The 21,799-nt window shown below is 38.6% G+C and overlaps 1 protein-coding gene across 3 annotated transcripts in view; it reads right to left on the reverse strand.

Annotated features, from left to right (window-relative positions):
• tex10 (testis expressed 10) overlaps window positions 1–21,799 on the reverse strand; it is a 73,608-nt gene that overhangs the window by 11,822 nt on the left and 39,987 nt on the right. For all 3 annotated transcript variants that reach the window (XM_059972505.1, XM_059972503.1, XM_059972504.1), the window contains exons 11-15: window positions 17,263–17,351; window positions 15,522–15,655; window positions 11,866–11,946; window positions 7,682–7,863; window positions 3,177–3,387 (exon numbers count right to left, since the gene is read on the reverse strand). In XM_059972505.1, coding sequence (XP_059828488.1) covers window positions 3,177–3,387; window positions 7,682–7,863; window positions 11,866–11,946; window positions 15,522–15,655; window positions 17,263–17,351 — 697 coding nt within the window. The remainder of the gene's footprint in view (window positions 1–3,176; window positions 3,388–7,681; window positions 7,864–11,865; window positions 11,947–15,521; window positions 15,656–17,262; window positions 17,352–21,799) is intronic.

Raw genomic sequence — 21,799 nt, forward strand, 5'->3', positions numbered from 1 at the left:
ATAATAGGTGTACAGCTGATGTGATCTCACTGGCTCTTCATGCAGCCTGGGATCACCTGGACGATACTAATATTTAAGTCAGGCTGCTGTTCATTGACTACAGCTCAGTGATTAACACAATCATTCCTACAGTTCTGACCAAATAGCTCCAAAGCCTGGGCCTCTGTACCTCCCTCTGCAACTGGCTCCTCGACTTCCTCACCAGAAGACCAGTCTGTGTCGATTAGAAATAACACCTTCACCTCACTGATAATCAACACTGGTGCTCCACAAGGATGTGTGCTTAGCCCACTGCTCTATTCTTTCTACACCCATGACTGTGTGACTAGGCATAGCTCAAATGCCATCTTTAAATTTGCTGATGACACAGCTAATGTTGTCAGAATTCTCAGGAGATGATGAGAAGGCATGCTGTAGCGAGATAGATCAGCTGGTTGAGGGGTGTCGCAGCAATTACCTTGCACTGATAAAGAACTGATAATGGACTTCAGAAAGGGTAGGATAAGGGAACACACACCAGTCCTCACAGAGGGCTCAGCAGTGGAAAGAGTGAGCAATTTCAAGTTCCTGGGTATCAACATCTGAGGATCTATCCTGGGTCCAATATATTGATGCTGTTACAAAGAAGGCATGACAGTGGCTATATTTGATTAGGAGTTTGAGGAGATTTGGTATGTCACTAAAGACACTTACAAATTTCTATAGATATGCCATGGGGAGCATTCAAACTGGCTGCATCACAGTCTGGTATGCGGGGGTCCACTGCACAGGATTGAAAGCGCAGCAGAAAAATGTGAACGTAGTCAGCTCCATCATGGGCACAAGCCTCCATAACATCCAGGACATCTTTAAGGAGCAATGCCTTAAAAAGGTGGCATCTATTATTAAGGACCCCCATCACCCAGGTCATGCCTTCTTCTCATTGCCACTACCAGGGAGGATGATAGTAATACTGATTCTGTACAGAGGACAGTAAAAATTGCTGAGGGGATCATCAGGGTCTCCTTCCCCCCACTATTTGTGACATTTACTGGGAACAATGCAGACAAAGATAGGCATTGTTGAAAATCCCTACCACCCATCCCACAATCTCTCTGATCCACTATCATCAAGGAGGAGGGACTGTCAGGCTGGGTAACAGCTTCTTCCCTCAGACTAATTAATACCTTACCATCACCAAGGTTTCATTATTAGGACATCAAGATGTTTACAGTATTGTTTACCTGTGCTGTGCTTTACTACATACATTTTGAATTATGTTTTAACAACTTATTTATAGTATAATATTTCAGTTTATGTGCTATGTGTGATATAAACTGTGGAATGTTGTTTTGTTTGATTGTATATATGTACAGTTAGACGTCAATTAACTTGAACTTGAAAAGTCGAGAAGTTCTTGTTGCAGCCGTACAAAACTTTGGTTAGGCCACATTTGGAGATTGCATGCAGTTCTGATCACTCAATATTAGAGGCATGGGTTTTATGAGGGGAAAGTTTAAAGGAGACTTATGGGGCTTTTTTTTAAAAAACAGAGTGATAGGTGGCTGGAATGTGTTGCAAAGGAAGTGGGAAGAAGTAGCTAAGATAGCTATGTATAAGATGTATTTAGTCAGGTACATGAACAGATAGGGAATGTGCAGCTATATCGGATTAGATTAAATTGGGATCTTGATCAGCACACACATCTCATATTAATGGACTTGGTCCATGCTGTAATCCAAACATATTCCTAGTTTTATTCATAACTACAAGGAGAACAGAAATGAGTCTTTGTCAACGAGTTGGATTAATCTGACCTACTGCAGAACAAATGAAAATAGAATGTTCATAGTACAGAACAGTTCATTCAGCCTATTGTGTCTACACCAGTCCCAAAAAGCAATATTAACTGCCCTACTTCTCTGCTCATTCCCCACAGACCTACCAATTAATTTTCTCTCAAGTGCCTTTTGAAAGGCAGGTTTGATTGTTTCCACCAAGCTGACAGGTAGAGAGTTTCAAATTAAAACTACCATCCACATCATTAGTCATACCGCAGGGAAACAAGCCGTCAGGCCCAACTTGTTCATGTTGATCAAGATGCCCCCTGAATCTAGTCTCATTTTCCTGTCTTTGACCCATATCACTGTAAACCTTTTCTATCCATATTAAAAAAATCCTTTCAACTCCTGTACCTTGTGGCTAAAACATTAAATTCATGCCCCGTGGTCCTTGACCCATCTGCTAATGGCAACAGCTTCTCTGTTTAAACTTTGCGTACCTTGAACAAATCCCACCTGAACCTATTTTACACCAAGAACAATGCAGTCTAACCTCGTAGATGAAAGCTATCTGGGTCCATCCCAGTTAGAAGTAAATTTGCTCACAAAACTATGTTTATTATGTGCAGTCGGAAACTACAGAAATGACTCCTAATAAAAGCAAGGGAAATTTCATCACAAAAGCATTTGCGTGGTAGGTAGTTAGTTATACATAAATTATGTGCAGAAAGTCAATCTCAGTCACTTACCCAGAAACCAAGCTTGTCTGGCTACAGCACTATCATCAGATGCAGTCATACAGAAAGAGAAACCAGAGCAAGTAAAAGGATGGCAATGCTTTTTGTTGGTAAATTTTATGACCACTCACATCAAATGGACTGTCTTGTTAGATTACAATCTGCAGTTTGGACAGCACTTACTTTTTTTTCCAATTACTTCTAACAATTTAATAACAAGATTCACTATTAGGTAATTCAGAATAAGTGTTAATGAAAATGTGGTTGCTAGAGCTGAAAAAAGCTTTTTTTTCCCTCTCCATTCACTCTTATATTGAGCTGTCTGCGGTTCCTTGATTCTCTGACTCATCAATGAAAGTAGGAAAGATGTCGAAGAAAAACACTTGTTTTGACAACAACGGCTGGACATGCCCAGGTAAAATATGTGGAAATTACAACTTTACAAAATGAAAGAATTAGCAAAGGTGAAAACATAGCTAACAAACAGTGGAAGATACAGAGACTAGCAGTGCAAAATCTATGGGAATGTAAATTCAACAAGGTGATCAGAGGTATACTTCACAAACGCCAAACTAGAAGGGAAGAATGGATAGCAGGCTGCGAGACACTTAATCTTAGTATATGTTCATAAAAGCACAAGATAATGCTCTTGGAATATTGTGCAGAAAGGCTGCCATACCGTGATATCCTGTATGACCTGCTGCACCATTGCTGCGTTGGCCACCATGTGTTGTCTAAGCTGGGTTTGCTGGAGCAGAAGGCGAAGAATCTGTGCAACAACAGGAAGTTCCCCCTGGCAGGTACCATTTACTCGCAGACTCTGCAGCAACAGTCGTAGTAAGCGTGGGATGCGGGCCAGTGCTGTTAGGCATGATCCCCACAGCAGTTCTCTGTAAAAATATTTTAAAAACATGAAACTTTCAATAACACCAAGGAAAACACCTTATAAAGCAATGTAAACAAAATAAATACACACATTTTGAATCAATTAATACAGCAGAAAGATTTTAGGAGAGAGCCTTGCTTGCCTCAACTTCCTCAGGAATTGGAGACACCGCTGTGCTTCCTTGCTTAAGAGGTGATGTTGAAAAGTCAGGTGAGATTGTCCATTATGTGCATTCCCAGAAACCTGGTGCACCTAACTCTCTCCACAGAGGAACAATATACGTGCACCATGGAATGGTCACCCTACAGCTTCCTGAAGTCCTCAATTATCTCTTTAGTCTTGTCCACATTGACAGTCAAGTTCTTCAAGTCACACCATTCTATAAGCCACACTACCTCCTCTCTGTACACCACCTCATAATTTTTGTTGAGGCCATGTCATCAGCAAACTTAATGATTCAGTTTGAGCTGGATCTAGCAGTGCAGTTGTGCATCAGCAACGTGAACAGCTGCAGGTTGACCATGCAGAGCTGGGGGTGCCAGTGCTCAGCACAATGGAGCTAAAGATGTTGCTGCCAACATGGACTGACTGTTCTATCAAAAAGACCAAGATCCAATTACGGACAGGACAGCTTACACCTGACGAGAACAGTTTACCCCCTGCATCTGAGGGATGATTGTATTAAGTGCAGAGGTGAAGTCAATTAACAGCATCCTGGCATACAGGGCACCATTTCCCAGGTGGGACAAGATGGAGTGGAAGGCAGAGGCTATCTATGGCGTCATCAAATAACAAAGGCTATGCCACTAACAGAGGACTGATTTGAACAATAAGTGAAATGGAAACGGTACAGTGTAGCAGAAAGATAGGATATAATGCGATCCATAACCAGCTTCTCAAAGCACTTCATTATTGTTGAGGTCAGTGCCATAGGACAGTAGTTGTTAAAGCTGACTACTGTCACCCTCTTGGCCACTCGGTTGATGGTGGCTCCCTTGAACCCTGAGGGGACAGTGGACTGTTCCATAGAGGTGTTGAATATGTCTGTTAAAACCTCTGTGGTCAGGTGCTGCATGGTCCCTCAGCACCTGACCAGTTATGTTCTCAGACCCCGCAGCTTTACATGTGTTGACCCTGGCTAGGGTCTTCCTCACATCAGCTGCAGGTACAGTGCCTTCACCAGCACATCGTTCCATACATTAAACCATGCCTAAAAGACATTCAGCCGATTTGGACGAGAGGCGTCACTGTTATCAATCATGAGGTGGTAATAATTCAAATCATAGTCCATTACGGTCTGAATACATTGCCACATGTGTCTCAGAAATGGCAGTATATTTTGTGTGAATAATCTCGTTTTGGCTTTCTGGTAGTGTGGGGAAGTCATATTCGCTGACCTGAAGGCAGCATCGCAATCTCTCAGCAGTGTCTACACTTCTGCTGTCAACCATGGCTTCTGTTCTGCTCTCACAGAGACGTGTTTACCAACAGTGATGTCCTCAATACACTTCTCTATATAGCCAGTAACAGATCCCGCATATTCATCAACATTAATATGATGGTTGTAGGTAGATGCCTCCCTGAACACAGTCCAGTCATGCTTTCAAAAAAGTCCACTAATGTGGAGGGTGCTCTTTCTGGCCAGCTCCTCATCTTCCTTTGAACTGGTTTGACATGTTTAACCAGTGGACTGCATACAAGAATTAGTATAAAAGAAAAGTGGTCAGAGTATCCAAGGTGGGAGCAGAAGACAGCCTTGTGTGCACCAGGGATACTGGTATAGGCCAACATGTTCTAATGTGTTCTCACCTCCCATGGCAAAGTTAACATGCTGATGGAATTTAGGCAAGTCTGTTTTTAGCATGGTTGAAGTCACCAGCAACAATACAAAGCTAAGCCTCTTTCCCTGGGTAGCTGTAGCAGGTGAGGACATGGTACATGGTAAGCCTATCCTGTCCAGTTCCACTGCTATCCAGCAATTTGCTAGTGAGGTAGACGGGCATTTCTTAGTGTTCTTAATATCCAGCATTGTCTTATGATCATAAGATGTAAAGGATGAATAATTACACCATTAGTTGGAGCTGGAGTGGCTGTGTGACTGGGTGGGGCACCATTTTGAAGGTCCATTTATACTGCCCACTTTTCTGAAGTCAATGACCAGCTCTTTTGTTTTACTGATGTTGAGGAACAGCTTAAACCTGTGCCTTCAAGTTTTTAATTACTCTACCCTGAGAAAAATACTCATTGGCCCCTCATAAATTTATACGCCTCTATAAGGTCTTTTAAGTTCCTTTGAGAATAAACCCAGCCTGTCCATTCTCTCCTAACATTCTTAGCTTGGTATTAAACAAAGACAGAAGTACATTTACACAGCTGATAATAGCAAATGGAAACAAACCTCATCTACCAGTGACAAACTTGAAGCAAACACCAAGTTACTCTTTAATACAAATAAGAACCAAATGGTTGGAGGAACCTAGTGGGTCAAGCAGAATCTGTGGAAGCAAAAGGCCTTGGGCCAAAATGTAGGCTTCGATCCTTTGCCTCCACAGATGCTGATTAACCTGCTGAGTTCTTCCACCATACTGTTTTTTGTGTCAGGTTTTCATTGCTGATCTATTTCTCTCTCAAACCCATTCTCCTGCCTTCTCCCTGTAACCTTTCACATCCTGACTTACCAAGAATCTATCAACCACTGTCTTAAATTCACCCAATGACCTGACCTTCACAGCTGCCCATGATAATAAATTCCACAGATTCACCTCTCTCTGACTAAAGAAATTCCTCCTCATCTTCATTCTAAAAAGATGTCCCTCTATTCTGAGGTTGTGTCCTCTGGTCTAGATTCCCCACTCTAGGAAATATTCATTTCACATCCACTCTATCTAGGTCTTTCTACATTTGATAGCCTAGAATGAGATTCCCTTCATTCTTCTAAATTCCAGTGAGTACAGGCCCAGAGCCATCAAATGCTCCTCATATGATAAACTTTTCAATCCCACAATCATTTTTGTGAACCTTCTATGAATCTTCTCCAATATTAACACATCCTTTCATAAATAATGGGCCCAAAACTGCTCATGCAAGGCTTCACCAGTGCCTTATGAAGCCTCCTTGTTTTTGTATTCTAGTCCTCTTGAAATGAATACGAACATTGCATTTGCCTTCCTCACCATTGACTCAACCAACAAGTTAACCTTTAGGGAATCCTGCAAGATAACTCAGAAGTCTCTTTGCATTTCATTCTTGGATTCACCTGATTATTTTAGTTGGTAATGATCAGCACAGATATGGAATGCAATAATAAATGAACAAAATGTCAGATATGTTCTATGAAGACTCTGCAAGATTAGAGAAATGGAACATTAGAGGAGAATGGGGCAGAATAATAGATAATAATATTCATTATAAACGTTATAGCATTGGAGGATAATATTTTATCTACACTGACCAGCAAAATACCATTTAGATTAATCTTCTATCTTATCTTTGCATCCTAGAAGGATTCTGGAAAGTTTTTAATATAATGAGGATTATGCCTCCACCATCATTTCAAGCGGTTAGTTCTAGGCCCCCATTCATCTTTGGATGAAAACTAAACAATTCTCTACCAAGATAGATGGGTCCATTCTGTTCACTCTGTGCAGGTTTCTCCATTTTAGAGTTCATCAATTAAAAAAAAGACCCAACCTGACAATCTTTCTACATCACTACCATTCTCTAATCACGTCTTTTCCTCTTCCACACCCTCTACTTAACCTTCAGTGATTTGTATACATGAAGATCCTATTCCCCTACGAAAATAATAAAAGCCATCTTCTTTCAAATTATAATATGTTGAGCAGTCGATTGTACAAGATTTTGTATAAATTAGAACATAGGACAAGTTAGATATAGGAAAACAAAAAGTTTCAGTTAAATAACAGAAATTGCCAGCAAGTGTGGAATTGTATGCATTGATGAATGTGGAGTGGTGTTTAGCAAGAACAGTTAAGTAACTATAAAAGAGCTGGTCTCAGGCCATGTGTAATGATTATTCTGGAGAACACACATTAATATGGGCCTTTGAATCATCCTGAAGCATTTCATAGAAACGTTATCAAATTAAAATTGATGCAAACCTACAGAAGATGTTATCAGAATCATGAAAACAATTTTTTTCAGGCTTGGCTTAAAAGCAAAAAGATAAATAGATAACAAACATACAATAAATCCCCATACTGCTCAATAGAAAGCACCTCACATTTATGCTGGATCTGGTTTTGAGAGCAGAAATTTTCTGTATTAATTTTAATTACCTTTTCTGTGCATTTCCTCTGTTATTCCTTTCCAAAGTTAGGATGAAGTAAAGGAGGCTGTAGCAACTCCCAACAAGGAAATTCAATAAAGACTCATTGGGAATAAATGCTGGATCTATGAGCTGGCCAACAGTTTTTAGGATTGACCCTGCTGTGCTGTCCGGCAGAAGACTTATACCCACCTGAAGAGTGAAAACACAGTTAATGTTACAAAATAAATGATTACTTAGTAATAAAAACACTCAACTAAACCTAATACCTGCTTAATAACTAAAAATAAATCAAAATAATTAAAACTTATTTACTTTCTTTCAGTTGATAAAGAATGATCTGCAGTTCTTCAGCATTGTGATATAGTATAGTTATTGGTGAAAGACAGCTAACAACTGAACTAGGGAAGGATGAGAAGGACTGATTTGCAGTAGATTGCACTGCTTTACCATCCATTGTATTGATTAGGAAAAATTAAGTACCCGTTAAATCTGTGGTACTCCAAAGTTTGCGCTGGGACTTGTAAAGATGTTTAAAGAATAAGCAAGACCTTTATTTGATTGTTTGAGCATAAATGTTCAACAAGCTTTATACTACAGAAATGAAATGCTGACAGAACTGAGAACTCAGTACCAGAAATATAATAATTTAATGATGGCAGAGTTGGCATGTGACCAATTACTTCAATGAGTGCACCCTTTTAACTTCTGTTTTATTAAGTGTAAAATTACTAGGATGCACTATTTCCTAATCTAAAGATGGAAATAAACGGTATATTGTGTATCTGATATACAGATAACTACTAGAAGGCCTCATAAGCCTTGGTTGTACATCTGAATTGATCACAATTTAGTTCACTGATATTTCCTCTACTAGTGATAGAAACCCCAGATTTAACTCCCACTAACCATTTAAGGCCCCTGCTTTTGGTCAGATGAACTACATTTTCCACAACAGGCTCATAGTTGCACTGTGCCAGTAAAATCTGGCTACTCTAAGTTGCTGAAATATTTGCATTGCACTGAAAAATAGGTAACAGCTTTACTTCAGACAATGCAAAAAGAAGCAAAGGTCTCTCTTTTGCTCATCATACTGCAAAGTTTGAAATGGTGAGCTCTGCAAGTGATCTCAAAGGCAAGCCAAACTTTAAACATTGGTAGGAACACAAGAGAGTGTACATGCTGGAATACGAAGCAACAATATGCTGGAAGAACTCAGTGGATTGAGCAGAATGTGTGGGAGGAAAGCAATTGTTGACAATTCAGGGTGAAACCCCCATCAGCATCAAGAATGCAGAGGTGATATGACCAGTATAAAGGGGAGGGGTGCTGATCAAGGAGTCCAATGTGATTGGTGGACTAAGGAGGTGTGCAAGATGACAGGCAGGTAGTGGCAGGTAGGGTAGGGAAAATGAGTTCAATTTTTCATATTCTGGTCCCTCGACATTACATATTTTAAAAACATACTGTAGCCGTGTGATTGAGTTATATAACATAGAATAGTACAATAAAGAAACTGTTAATTTCAGTCAACTATGTCTGTGCCAACAAAGATAATCCCTACCCGTCTGCACATGGTCTATACCCACCTCTCCCTGCATGTTCATTTATCTGTCTAAATGCCCCTTAAACATTGCTACGTATCCGCTTCTATCACTTCCCTTGGCAATGCATTCCAGGCACTTGGTATCCTCTGTGTAAAAAACTTTACTGTAAATCTCCTTTAATTTTTTTCCCTCTTGCCTTAAAGCTATGCCCTCTAGCATTTGACATTTTCACCCTGGGTAACAAAGACTGAACTTGGCTATTGATCCGGAGATGAATTTCAAGACAGCAGTTCAAGTTTAAATAGATAAATCATCAACATTCTATGTGAATTGTAACATTGCAGACTTGCGCATGTACTTTTGTTGGAAAACATGTTAGCTTTTTACAATGTTGCCTATATTTTCCTTCATTCCACAACTTAGGTCACCAGATAAACACCAAACTGTTTTAAAAATGCAAATCAAAAAACTGCAGAGCCTATAATGTTAAATAGAAGTAGAAATTTGAGGAAAAACTCAGCAGGGCAGGCAGAAACTGTACAGAGAGAAACAGAATTGATATATCAGGGTGGAGACATCATCAGAATTTGTCAATAACCCAGGCATTAAGATAGTAATCCACTAACTTTACCATCCTGTTCTGATACAAATTTTGAAATGTGATGAAATGTAGAGTTTACAAAAACAAGGCAAATGAACTTCCTTTGGTCTTTTTCATGATTAGAGTCTTACGGACATACAACAAGAAAACTGGCTATTCAGCCTATCACTATCCAGAAGATGCCAATCATAATAGTGCCATCTTTCAGCACTTGGGCCATAACTTTCTATGCCTAGATAATTTAAGGTTCTCATCTAGATCCTTCTTAAGCATTGTCAGAAACACTGCTTCCACCACTCTCCCAGAAAGCGCGTTCCAGGTAAGCAAATATCAGATCCCTCTAAATTTCTTACTCCTTATTCTAAATATGGGCTCCCTATCCAATCTGTGTCCCTTAAAATTTTATATATCCTGGTCATGATCCCCCTTAAGCTCTTCCACTCCAGTTTTGTCCTCATAACTGAAGTGCTCCATCCCAGGCAACATCTTAGTAAATCTCATGTGCACACTCTCTAGCACTTATTTTTCCATTCTTCCTGTAGTGTGGTGACCAGAACTGCATACAGCACTCCATTTGAGGTCTGACCAATGAATTATAAAGTTGAAGCATAACCTCTCAGCTCTTGCATTCAGTGCTAATGAATTCCAACTAATGAAGACCAGTAATGCATGTTATTTACCTGCCGTGGTCTAGGATCTTTGGACTTGAATACCAGGTTTTTCTGTTTGGAATACCCCGTATTCAAATACCATTCATGTCTTAGCCTGAGTAATACACTCAAAATGCATCACCTCCCATGTTTCAGTAATAAACTCCATCTACCAAATCACAAGCTATTTCATTAGCTAATAAAAATCACCCTGTAGACTAAATTAGCTTCCAGACTATCAACAATTCCAACAATCTTAATTTCATCTTTGAACTGACTGGTCATGCCTCCGTACATCCACATCCACTGAAAATTCTATGGAAATGGTTTCATTTCCAATTCACTCAGTTAAAAATACTCCTGTGGCTGTTTTTAAACATGAACAAGCATTTTGTATTTCTGATGAAGGGTCTTCAAACTGAAACACCAATTCTTGTTTCTCTCCACTGAAGCTGCCTCACCTATTTTGACTTCAAGTCACAAAAATGAACCCAATTCAGCAATATCTATCAAAATGATGAGGGGCATAGTTATGGTAGCAGTCCTTTCCACAAGGCAGAAGAGTCTAAAATCAGGAGATAGGTTTAGGTGAGGAGAAGGATTTATAAGGGACCCAAGAGGCAAATTTTTCCAGAGGGTGGTGAGTATATGAAATAACCTGCAGGTGTAGGCAGATAAAACAGTATTATTTAAAACATACCGGTAGGTATGTGAGCATTGAGGCTAAGGTGATATGGGTTTGACACAGGAAATGGCAACCAGTTATGTGGGCACAGTGGTCGGTATGTACTGGTTGGGCCAAAGAGCCTATATGCATGCTACATTGCTCTAAGATCCTAAGGAAATTCCCTGTTCTCACCTGTTCAAATGGTACAGTTGATTTTGAACTACTCTCCGAACTGGCTCAGCTTGCTTCCCAGTTCAAGTGAAAGGTTAAAAAAAAACATACTAAGCCCTATAATATGAACTCTCATCTCCAATAAAAGAAAACTGGAATTCCCTTTCCAATCAAAATGAGTCCAGGGTCCACATTTTCTTGACTTACGTGTAGCTCATTAAACTTCCAGAATTTCCCATTTTAACTATTTATATTTGCATTCCTGTTTTTCATGGCAGGTCTGTGGCCATGCACCAATTTGGTGAAAATCCCCACCAATTTTTCAAAATTTGTTAAAACTGGTCTTGGCTTTCTGCTTTATCACAGCAATAAATCTTTTTTGTACTTGGTTGGTTGAAAAAAAATTGGATTTCCATATTAAGTCAAATAAAATTTAGCAAAATGTATCATCTTTTTCACTTTACTGCATAATGCAGCAATGTTCCCTGAACTCTACCTCAAAAATGCACAGATACTCAATTATTCAACTATAATAATACAACCAGTCATCAGACTTACCAGATGTTTGCAGATGGCACTTTGCAAGATATCACAGCACTGGATTCTGGAAGGTATTGCTGATAAGCATTGGCATATTACCTGAAATGCAAAACATTAAAGCACTTGATAGTAAAGAAGGGACTCATAGCCAACTGTATTGCACATGCTAGCTATTTTTCAAAATATGAATTGTACATACAGAGTGTAGACAATTATATTTGGGAGTGAACTTTATACTTTGTATGACAAAAATGGACATAAAAATCAAAAACCAAAATGCATTCTAAAATTCAAATCTCCAAATGAAAAGTACCCAAACCTATCTTTACAGGTATGCAGACTGTACCATTAACAAACTTTTTTTTAATGTTTGGAGGTATACAAGTACATGGAATCAGGCAAACTAGAATTCTTAAATACAAATCAAGAACATATTCATTTCATAACTAAAAAAATATGAAAATTAATTTCAGCTGTACATAAAGAACTTAAATTGGTTTATTGTTACATGTACCAAAGTACGGTGAAAAGCTTTTCTTGTTCCCTGCTCATGGACTGTTTGTCCCACTCCCATTAGGGAGGAGGCTATGTAGAATCCACATTAGGACCATCAAATTCAAAAACTATTATTTTCCACAAACATTAAGACCGATCAACACCTCTACCCACTTAGCCACCCCACCAACACAACTTTATTAATTCCTGTCTACAACCTTAAGTACAGGCACCCCTGTGCCAAACATCTTTTTATGGACATACTATATATTTTTTAAATATATATAAAACCTAACGTGTGTGTGTGTGTGTGTGTGTGTATATGCGTGCGCGCGTATTTTTCTGGTGCTGCATCGGATCCGGAGTAACAATTATTTCATTCTCCTTTACACTTCTGTACTGGTAATGATATTAAACAATATCGCACTCTTGTTCAGAGAGATCAATTCATTGCACTGTAGATTGAGGTAGCACAAGGTAAATCAACAACAGAATGCACGATAAAGTGCAACAGCTACAGAGAAAGTTCAGTGCAGGTAAATAATAAGGTTCAAGATAATTATGAAATTGATTGTGAGGTCAAGAGTCCATCTTTGTGTACTAGGGAGCCATACAAAATATTTAAACATTAAGTTAGAAAAATGAAAGACTTCAGTTGCAGGTTATTAATCAGTTAATTATCATGGAAAGTAATGAAATAATTAGTTTGTTAAGTGTTGATGCCAATGAAAATGAAGAATGACACATTTATGCATTCAGTACATGTGATGCCACAATGAAAATGCTATCCGATGAGCACCTTTATCCTGCGAGGGGACTACCCCACAGCAGAGATGTCTAAGACAATAGGGCTTAGTTTAAAATGAGGTTTAGGGAGGTTATGAGGAACAACATTTTCACCCAGAGGATGGCTGCAAACTGCTACACACTGCCTTGCTGTTGGGATAGGGTGCACATATTGTGATGGAAATTCTGGGATGTTAATTAAAGGATTATGAATTTATGAGCATAGCTTTGTAAGACTGAGCTGAGAATATTTCTGTGTTGGAATTCAGTGTCTTGGTTACTGTAGGTACTCAATCTTAATTAGCAATTTTGATGCAACTAATTACAGGTTTTCCAGTGATATTCCAGCACCCTCAGTTCCTGAGCTGGATTAAGAGAGGTCACACAGTAATAATGGCAGAATGGACTGAGAAGCTCTAAAAATTTATTAATTAAACAAAAATTAAATGTAAATTTATTAATTACTGTGCTTGCAAAGAACGTTGTTTCTCAGATATCTTTTTAAACATTTCATCCAGGTGAAGTTGTTTCATGTGTTTTGATCTCTACGTGTAGTCTTTCTTGCATCAAATACAAATTTATTTGCTTGTTCCATCATGAAGGTACATTTCTATAACCCTTTGATTAAATCAACCAACAACTCAATTAACTTGTCAATAGTAAATCTTCCAGTTTCATCTGTTTCATCATTCAAACAAGAGGACATGATTTGAGAGTTAGGGGGCAAAGGTTTAAGGGTAACACAAGAGGGAATTTCTTTACTCAGAGAGTGGTAGCTGTGTGGAATGAGCTTCCAGTAGAAGTGGTAGAGGCAGGTTTGATTTTGTCATTTAAAGTAAAACTTATATTTATACTGACAGGAAAGGAATGGAGAGTTATGGGCTGAGTGCAGGTCAGTGGGACTAGGTGAGTATAAGCATTGGCACAGACTGGAAGGGCCAAGATGGCCTGTTTTTGTGCTGTAATTGTTATCTGGTTATATGGTTATATCATCATTGCTATCTTCATCACTTGCAGGATTTTTAAAATCAGCATTCAGATCACTGTCTATAATTTCCAAGTCTGTAAGGTGATGCACAACAGGTGTTTTGTCATCGACAATCATCCACTCACATAGATTTTCTTCATTAAGACTACTCGCTGTATCTTTGAAAACCGGTCCTGTAACATTTTTTTGCACGTGCAAGCAAATTATGAACAATTACTTTCTCCTTGGTACACAAAATCCTGTAAAATCATCTTCAAGCACATTATCAAACATTAAGGCAGGCCACAACTTATGCCAGCCATTCTTTAATGTTGAAGTTTTGACCTTCTCCCACCCTCAACATAGAAAATAGGTGCAGGAGTAGGCCATTCGGCCCTTCGTGCCTGCACCGCCATTTAGTATGATCATGGCTGATCATCCAATTCAGAACCCTGTACCTGCTTTCTCTCCTTACCCCCTGATCCCCTTAGCCACAAGGGCCATATCTAACTTCCTCTTAAATATAGCCAATGAACCGGCCTCAACTGTTTCCTGTGGCAGAGAATTCCACAGATTCACCACTGTCTGTGTGAAGAAATTTTTCCTCATCTTGATCCTAAAAGGCTTCCCCTTTATCCTTAAACTGTGACCCCTCATTCTGGACTTCCCTAACATCGGAAACAATCTTCCTGCATCTAGCCTGTCTAATCCCTTTAGAATTTTATACGTTTCAATAAGATCCCCCCTCAATCTTCTAAATTCCAGTGAGTGTAAGCAACGAAAAAAAACAAATCCTTCATGTTAAATATAGCAATAATCTGCGAAACACATGAAAATCATCTGTGAAATGTCACCTTCAAGCTTCCTTCATTATCTCTGTCAATCCTTCATCTGTGTGTAAACAGAATGGAATTACTGCTCATTATGGGAAAAATAAAGCAAAGGTGGCTAGCATGGTGGTCAATTGCACATGTATTAATCCAAAGAAAATTTTTAAAGTTAGAAATAATTGAGGAACTTTTATAATTTCTGAAATTTTCTGATTATACATTCACCAGACAATTTAATCTTCAGAAATGATAGAATCATTTTAAAAACTGCTTAGCTTCCAAAGAAGTTTAGAAATATATTTAGGCACACGTTTCAGGAGTTGTTATTAGTTACCTGGTAACAATAGGAAACGGTGATTTTAAAAAATTACAGGCCTGATTCACAGAAAATATCACTTGTCAAAACTTCCAAAGAATACAAAGAACTCATAATAGTCCTATTGGCTTATTAAGTGTAAAAGAAGGTACTGTGCTTTCAACAAAAAATTTCAACTTCGTCTAACTATTGATCCTCATGGTACAAACTAACATCAACAATATCCAGACTTGACAGCTGTCATTCAGTATTAGTGTCATTGCAAAATGCAAAAAATTACCTCAGTTAACTCCCAGTGATGGACAAACTGGTCTAAATCAGTCACATAAAGACGGATTGATGAAAACTGGGACTGACTTATATGAGAATTAGTGCCACTGTTCTGAAGCCAAGTCAGTTCTTCTCCAGAGAATCCTGTTATGCAACAAAATGATCAGAAAATAAAAACATAATGATAAACAAATGTTTTCATAATCCTAGTAAAACTCATTTTATAAAAATAAGTGGCCATTTTAATGTTACCTCTGATGTATCATGCTAAAAGATTATTAAAAATGGATATCAGAAATTCCCATGGTGAGCACATCTGGTAAATAATTTAGTATTGTTATTAGAGTGCAGTTCACTAAGGTCACTATTATCATGAAAATGACATGAACCAAGATATAACAAAGGAAATAACTCCACGATTAACATTTCTCTTTGATTGGATTAATATTTCTCTCTTAGCTTCTTGATGAAAAAACCTGATTCTGGTAGTCCAAATTGAGAGCATTTCCATTTACTTTAAATGATGTTGAAACCCAATGCCCCACAGGTCAGAATTTGAAAGCTGGCTATCTATACAAAACTTGTGGCTCCCAATCTGAATTATCCAGCCAGGTATGATTGAAGGCATAGGGTTGAAAGTGCTCTGCATAAACTCACAAGAAAACCAGAGACTTATACAGATACTGTTCTTGACTGAAAAGGGCAAATCATAGATTTATGTCCATTAGTAGAAAATACCAGGTGGAATCATGTAGAAAGATCATATCCTACAAATTAAACGAGTTACGTGTGAATACAAATGAGGGAGACAGGCAGACAGACAGGTGAGATTGACTGTAACAGTATGTAATCAATCATAGCTTTTAATAGTAGGGGGTGCCAGAGACAGCCAAGATAGGGAGGATGTGAAAAATACCCAAGAACTAAGGGGCAATTGCTTTACTAACTTCAAAGTGTTATTGGTTGTGATCTTGTTCTCAGGATTGCCTAAAGGGTAATTTGCAGGTCGAGTCTTTGGTGAGGAAGGCAAATGCGATGTCAGCATTCATTTCAAGAGGACTAGAATATAAAAACAAGGATGAATTGTTGAGACTTTATAAAGCACTGGTGAGGCCTCACTTGAAGTACTGTGAGCAGGTTTGGACCCCCTATCTTAGAAAAGATTGCTGAAACTGGAGAGAATTCAAAGGAAGTTCACAAAAATGATTCACGATTGAATGGATTGTCCTAAGAAGAGCATTGGATGGCTCTAGGCCTCTATTCATTGGAATTCAGAAGAATGAGGGGTGACATAGAAGCCTATTAAATGGTTATAGAGTGGTTTTGGAGAGGATGTTTCCTGTGGTGGGAGCGTCTAAGACCAGAGGACACAGCCTCAGAATAAAGTGGGCTCCTTTTAGAACGCAGATAGGGAGTAATTTCTTTAGTCAGAAAATGATGAATCTGTGGAATTCTTTGCCACAGGCAGCTGTGGAGGCCAAGTCTTTATATATATTTAAGGCAGAGGCTGATAGATTCTTAATTGGTCAGGGCATGAAGGGATACAGGGAGAAGGCAGGAGATTGGAGCTGAGAGTTAAATTGGATCAGCCATGACGAAATGGTGGAGCAGACTCAATGGGCCAAATGGCCTAATTCTGCTCCTATATCTTATAGTCTTACGGTCTAAAATTCAACACTTAAAGACGTATGAATGCAAGCAACGATTTTTCATTTTGAAATGCAAGTAGAAAACCATTAAATTGTTCATACCTGTCAATGTAGAAAATAGAAAGCTGAAGTAATCCACATCAGTAACTAAACTGTTGGGAAGTGAAGGACCCCATCCACCAAAATAGGACCTAAAATTAAATAAAGGTCAACATTAAGTATTTTGCATAATTTTCACTTTCCTCAGATGCATGACAATACTTGTCAAGGATACCCTTAATGACTCAATGGGACAAGGGAAAGAAATTCCTCAACACATTTGCAAAACACTGATTATATTAGAAATTATCACCTTGGTTAGTGAAAAATTAACCGAGGTAGAGATTAAAATACATAAAGACCCCAGTTACCTCATTACAATTTACATGAATCTCAATTAAAGGTGTGACCATAATATTATATCTGTTTTCTTGCTATTTCCATCTAATATTTAATATTCTTAATCTTAAACCCACTGTTCAGTTAGAGCAATATTGTGTTAGCTATTTTTTTTAAAGACAAGAGGCACAATGCTTGACAAGATGGCAGCCATCCGAAATCCTGACAGATGAAGGAGATATGACAAAGTCAGTCAATGGCAGCAGGCATAGGAAAACAACTAAATGCTTTAAATGGAGATCCTTTCAACTTTGTCTACAAATCAATTTGCCAGATGAAGATTAGATTTGGGAGGCAGAGCACAATCACTTGCAGCCTCTAGCCATGGCTCTTTGTGATGATGTGATTGTCTAAGCTTCTTCAGACCAGGCAATAGTGAGCACAGTACCCCCTGGTGTCAGAAGGAATGATTTTCAAATACACTGTTGAATCTCAATGCTGCAGAGCTTTATCATGGACATGTCTGGAGATGATCACAGATGGCCTTTACTAAACTATCCTGAAGAATGAATTATAAACAACTGGTTCTCTCGATAAGGTGGGTTCTTGGTTTTAAGTGACCACAAGGATCTAAGAGACATCAGCGATAGAAATGACTTAGTCTTCTTTTCTGCTCAAAGTACCTGATCCACCTTTCATATCGGTAAAGAACATTGAGGACATAGTCTTCAGAGAAAAAGATATCTTTGTGCTCATTTTAAGTTTGACAAGGGTGCCACCAATCTTTACATCATTTTTTTTTAATCACTTTAGGGGTTCAAGTAATCCATTGAAAGTGATACACATTATCCAGAGTTCCATTATTCATGTAAATTGTGGTATTAACCTCCAATTCATCAGATGACTCAAGGATCATGCTTAATAAGATTTTTGATGCATGCATAAGTTTGGCATGACAAATGGCATCAAGAAAACATATGTGGATATGATTTCTCCAGCATCAGAATGGAAAGAGGCAGATGCATATACATTCAGCATAAATGTTATATCAACTTCCATCTACAACATGATCCCATTTCTCTCATATGACAATATATGACATTTCCAACAGTACAGCTTATAGGACACAGAATCATCATGATATTGTTTCTCTGTCAAAATCTTTTGACAACCTATTCTCCCATAACCTATAGTAGAATCTCCTTCTACAACCACCAGGCAGAAGGCCAGTCAAGCTCTCCTTCAACCCAGGCATCAATCTACTCAACCTATGGACCACAGAGTCACAGAGTACTACCACACAGAAAAAGGCCATCAGCCCACCTAGTCAATCCGAAACTGTTATTCTGCCTAGTCATATTAACATGCACCTAGACCATAGCCCTCTATTCCCCTCCCATCCATGTACTTATCCAAACGTCTCTTAAATGTTGCAGTCAAACCCGCATCTATCACTTCCATTTCCACATTCACATCACTCCCTTAGGCAAGAAGTTCTCCATCAGGTTTCCTTTAAATATTTCTCCTTCCACCCTTAACCTATGACTTCTAGTCTCACCCAATCTCAATGGAAAAAGCTTGCTTGCATTTATCCTACCTATACATGTCCTAATTTTGTATACCTCCATTAAAACTCCCCTCATTCAAAGTAATTATCAAAATATTTATATGTCACCATATATGTGAAATTCCTTTCTGTAGGCATTCACAGTACAAAGAATTACAATAATGAAAAACTACACACAAAGATTGACAAATAATTTGTGTGCAAAAGAAAACAAACAGAAAATACAAAGAGAACTATAATAACAAATAGTAAATGATTAATACTGAGAACATGAGACACAGAATCCTTAAAAATGAGTCCATAGGTTGTGGAATCAGTTCAGAATTGAGGATGAGTGAAGTTATCCACGCTGGTTCAGGAGCCTGACGGCCAGACGACAGTAACTGTTCATGAACTTAGTGGTACGGGATCCAAGGCCGCTTAAGTTCCTTCCTGATGGCAGCAGTCAGAAGAGTGCATGCAGAGCAACCAGGATAACAGCAAAAAGCTTCCTTGGCAGACAGAACGGACAACACTTGACTGCGATGTGTTCCGGGTTGGTGGGGGGGGTGTAGAAAGAGGAGCAGGACTGAGATAGGACCATCATGTCTGTGCACCATGATGAGCTGATCATGAAGCAAATGCAGCCCCCAATAGCTGTCGCCACTGTCGGGTCTATGCACTGGAAGATGACGCCCTCAGGCTGAAGTGCTGTGTCTGTTATGCTGGGGTGTCTGTGCTATTGCAGTACAGTAGAAGTATGCTGTTTCCTGCACAAGTTGATGTTATATAACAAACTATCCATGTATTTGAGTTACCTCATTCACCAAATATCCAACATCCACCTCAAATTACATAGCAATTAAGGTATAGCCCTAATAGGCCAAGTAGCCAATACTCTTCACCGCAAGTAACAGCATGCATATATTACCATCTTCCTAGCAAATTTATATGTGTAAATCAAAAGCTGTACAGAATGTACAATTTCAGATATCCTTTCCATCTTAAACTACTGTAAACTTTTCTAAAAGCATGCCCAAGGCCCATTTCTCAGAATTCCATCTTCAATGCTATTATTTAAGAGCTGCAACTTAATTAACTTACAATGAAAATCTAGATCATTCCTTGTTTAAAATTGTAAGTTAGCATACTGTACTGTGAAAGGGTGCATTTTTCAAAACGAGGAACATAAAACCAAAGGTGACATACTTTTTATGCACCACTGAATACACACAAGAAATACAGCTATGAATGTCCTTAATGTGCTCATTATTTAGAGGAATAATGGGAGAATATTGATTATACCACATAGGCCATGTTTGCTTCTCGCTACTACCATCGGGCAGAAGGCACAGAAGTCTTAGGTTCCACCCCACTAGATTCAGGAACAATTATTACCCTACAGTCACCAGGCTCCTGGATCAGTGTAGATCACTTCAATTGCCACTAACCTCAACTGATTCTCCTACCTACAGACTCGCTTTAAAGGACTTTTTACAACTTATGTTCTCAGTTTTTCATTTGCACAATTTGTCTTCTTTTTCTCACTGGTTGTTTGTCAGTCTTTACTTATGTATAGTTTTTCATAAATTCTGGTGTATTTACTTCCCTGTAAATGCCTACAAGAAAATAAATCTCAGGATAGTTTATGGCAATGGATACAGTACCCTGAAAAAGTATTCACCCTTTGTTCACATAAATGCAAATTACCAGGGATTTTGATCAACTTAAATGAGAATTTTTATTTGTGAATCACATGCTCCTTTTTTCACAGTAGCGCCCAAAAAAAAGTACGGAAATTATAAAGCAGGAAAAACTAAAAATTCAAAACCTGAAAAGAATTAATTTCAAATGTATTCATCCTGCTTTGCTCAGTACTTAATTGAACAGCCTCTCACAGCTATTACAACCAATAGCCTTTTTGGATAAGTCTGAATTAGCTTTGCATAAAATGATGGAGCAAGATTTGCCCATTTGTCCTTGCTAAGTTGCTCAAGCTATGCCAAGTTATTTGACGAGCTGCAGTGGCCAGAAATCTTGAGGTTTTGCCAGAGATCTTTGATCGGGTTAAGATCAGGACTCTGAATGGGCCACTCAAGGACATCAATTTTCTCAGTTTGAAGCCACCTCACAGTTGTTCTGGCAGTGTGCTTTGGGTCGTTGTCGTGCCAAAAGACAAACTTCCTCCCTAGTTTAAGCTTTCTGGCAGAGGCTAGCATATTTTTATCCAGGATCTCTATTTAGCAGCATTCATCTTTCAATCAATCCTGACCAGATTTCCAATCCCTGCTGTTGAAAAGTATCCCACAGCATGTTGCTACCTCCACCATATTTTATAGTAGGAACGTGTTACCTGGCTGTTGTGCAATATTGTATTTAGCCCACACATACTATTTAATGTTGAGGCCAAAGAACTCTACTTTAGTCTCACCCAACCACAAGACCTTCTTCCACATTTTTACAGCATCTTCTAAGTGACTCTTTGCAAAGTCTTTACCGGCAAGGATATGTTTTTAAGCAGTACGTGTAGTATAAAACTAATACCCCACATCAGCCAGAAATTGCCCCTTAAAAAGGGGGGCAATTGCACAGGTTCTAACTATTGTTATTGTCCTTGAAAACAACACAGAAGATTTGCTTTGAAAGGAGAAAACATTGCATTTCAGGTCAGCTTGAAATGTGAAATCTATTTCTCTCTTCCTGGATACTACCCGA

The sequence above is a fragment of the Hypanus sabinus genome, chromosome 6 (genome assembly GCF_030144855.1).
Source record: "Hypanus sabinus isolate sHypSab1 chromosome 6, sHypSab1.hap1, whole genome shotgun sequence".
Lineage (NCBI taxonomy): Eukaryota > Metazoa > Chordata > Chondrichthyes > Myliobatiformes > Dasyatidae > Hypanus > Hypanus sabinus.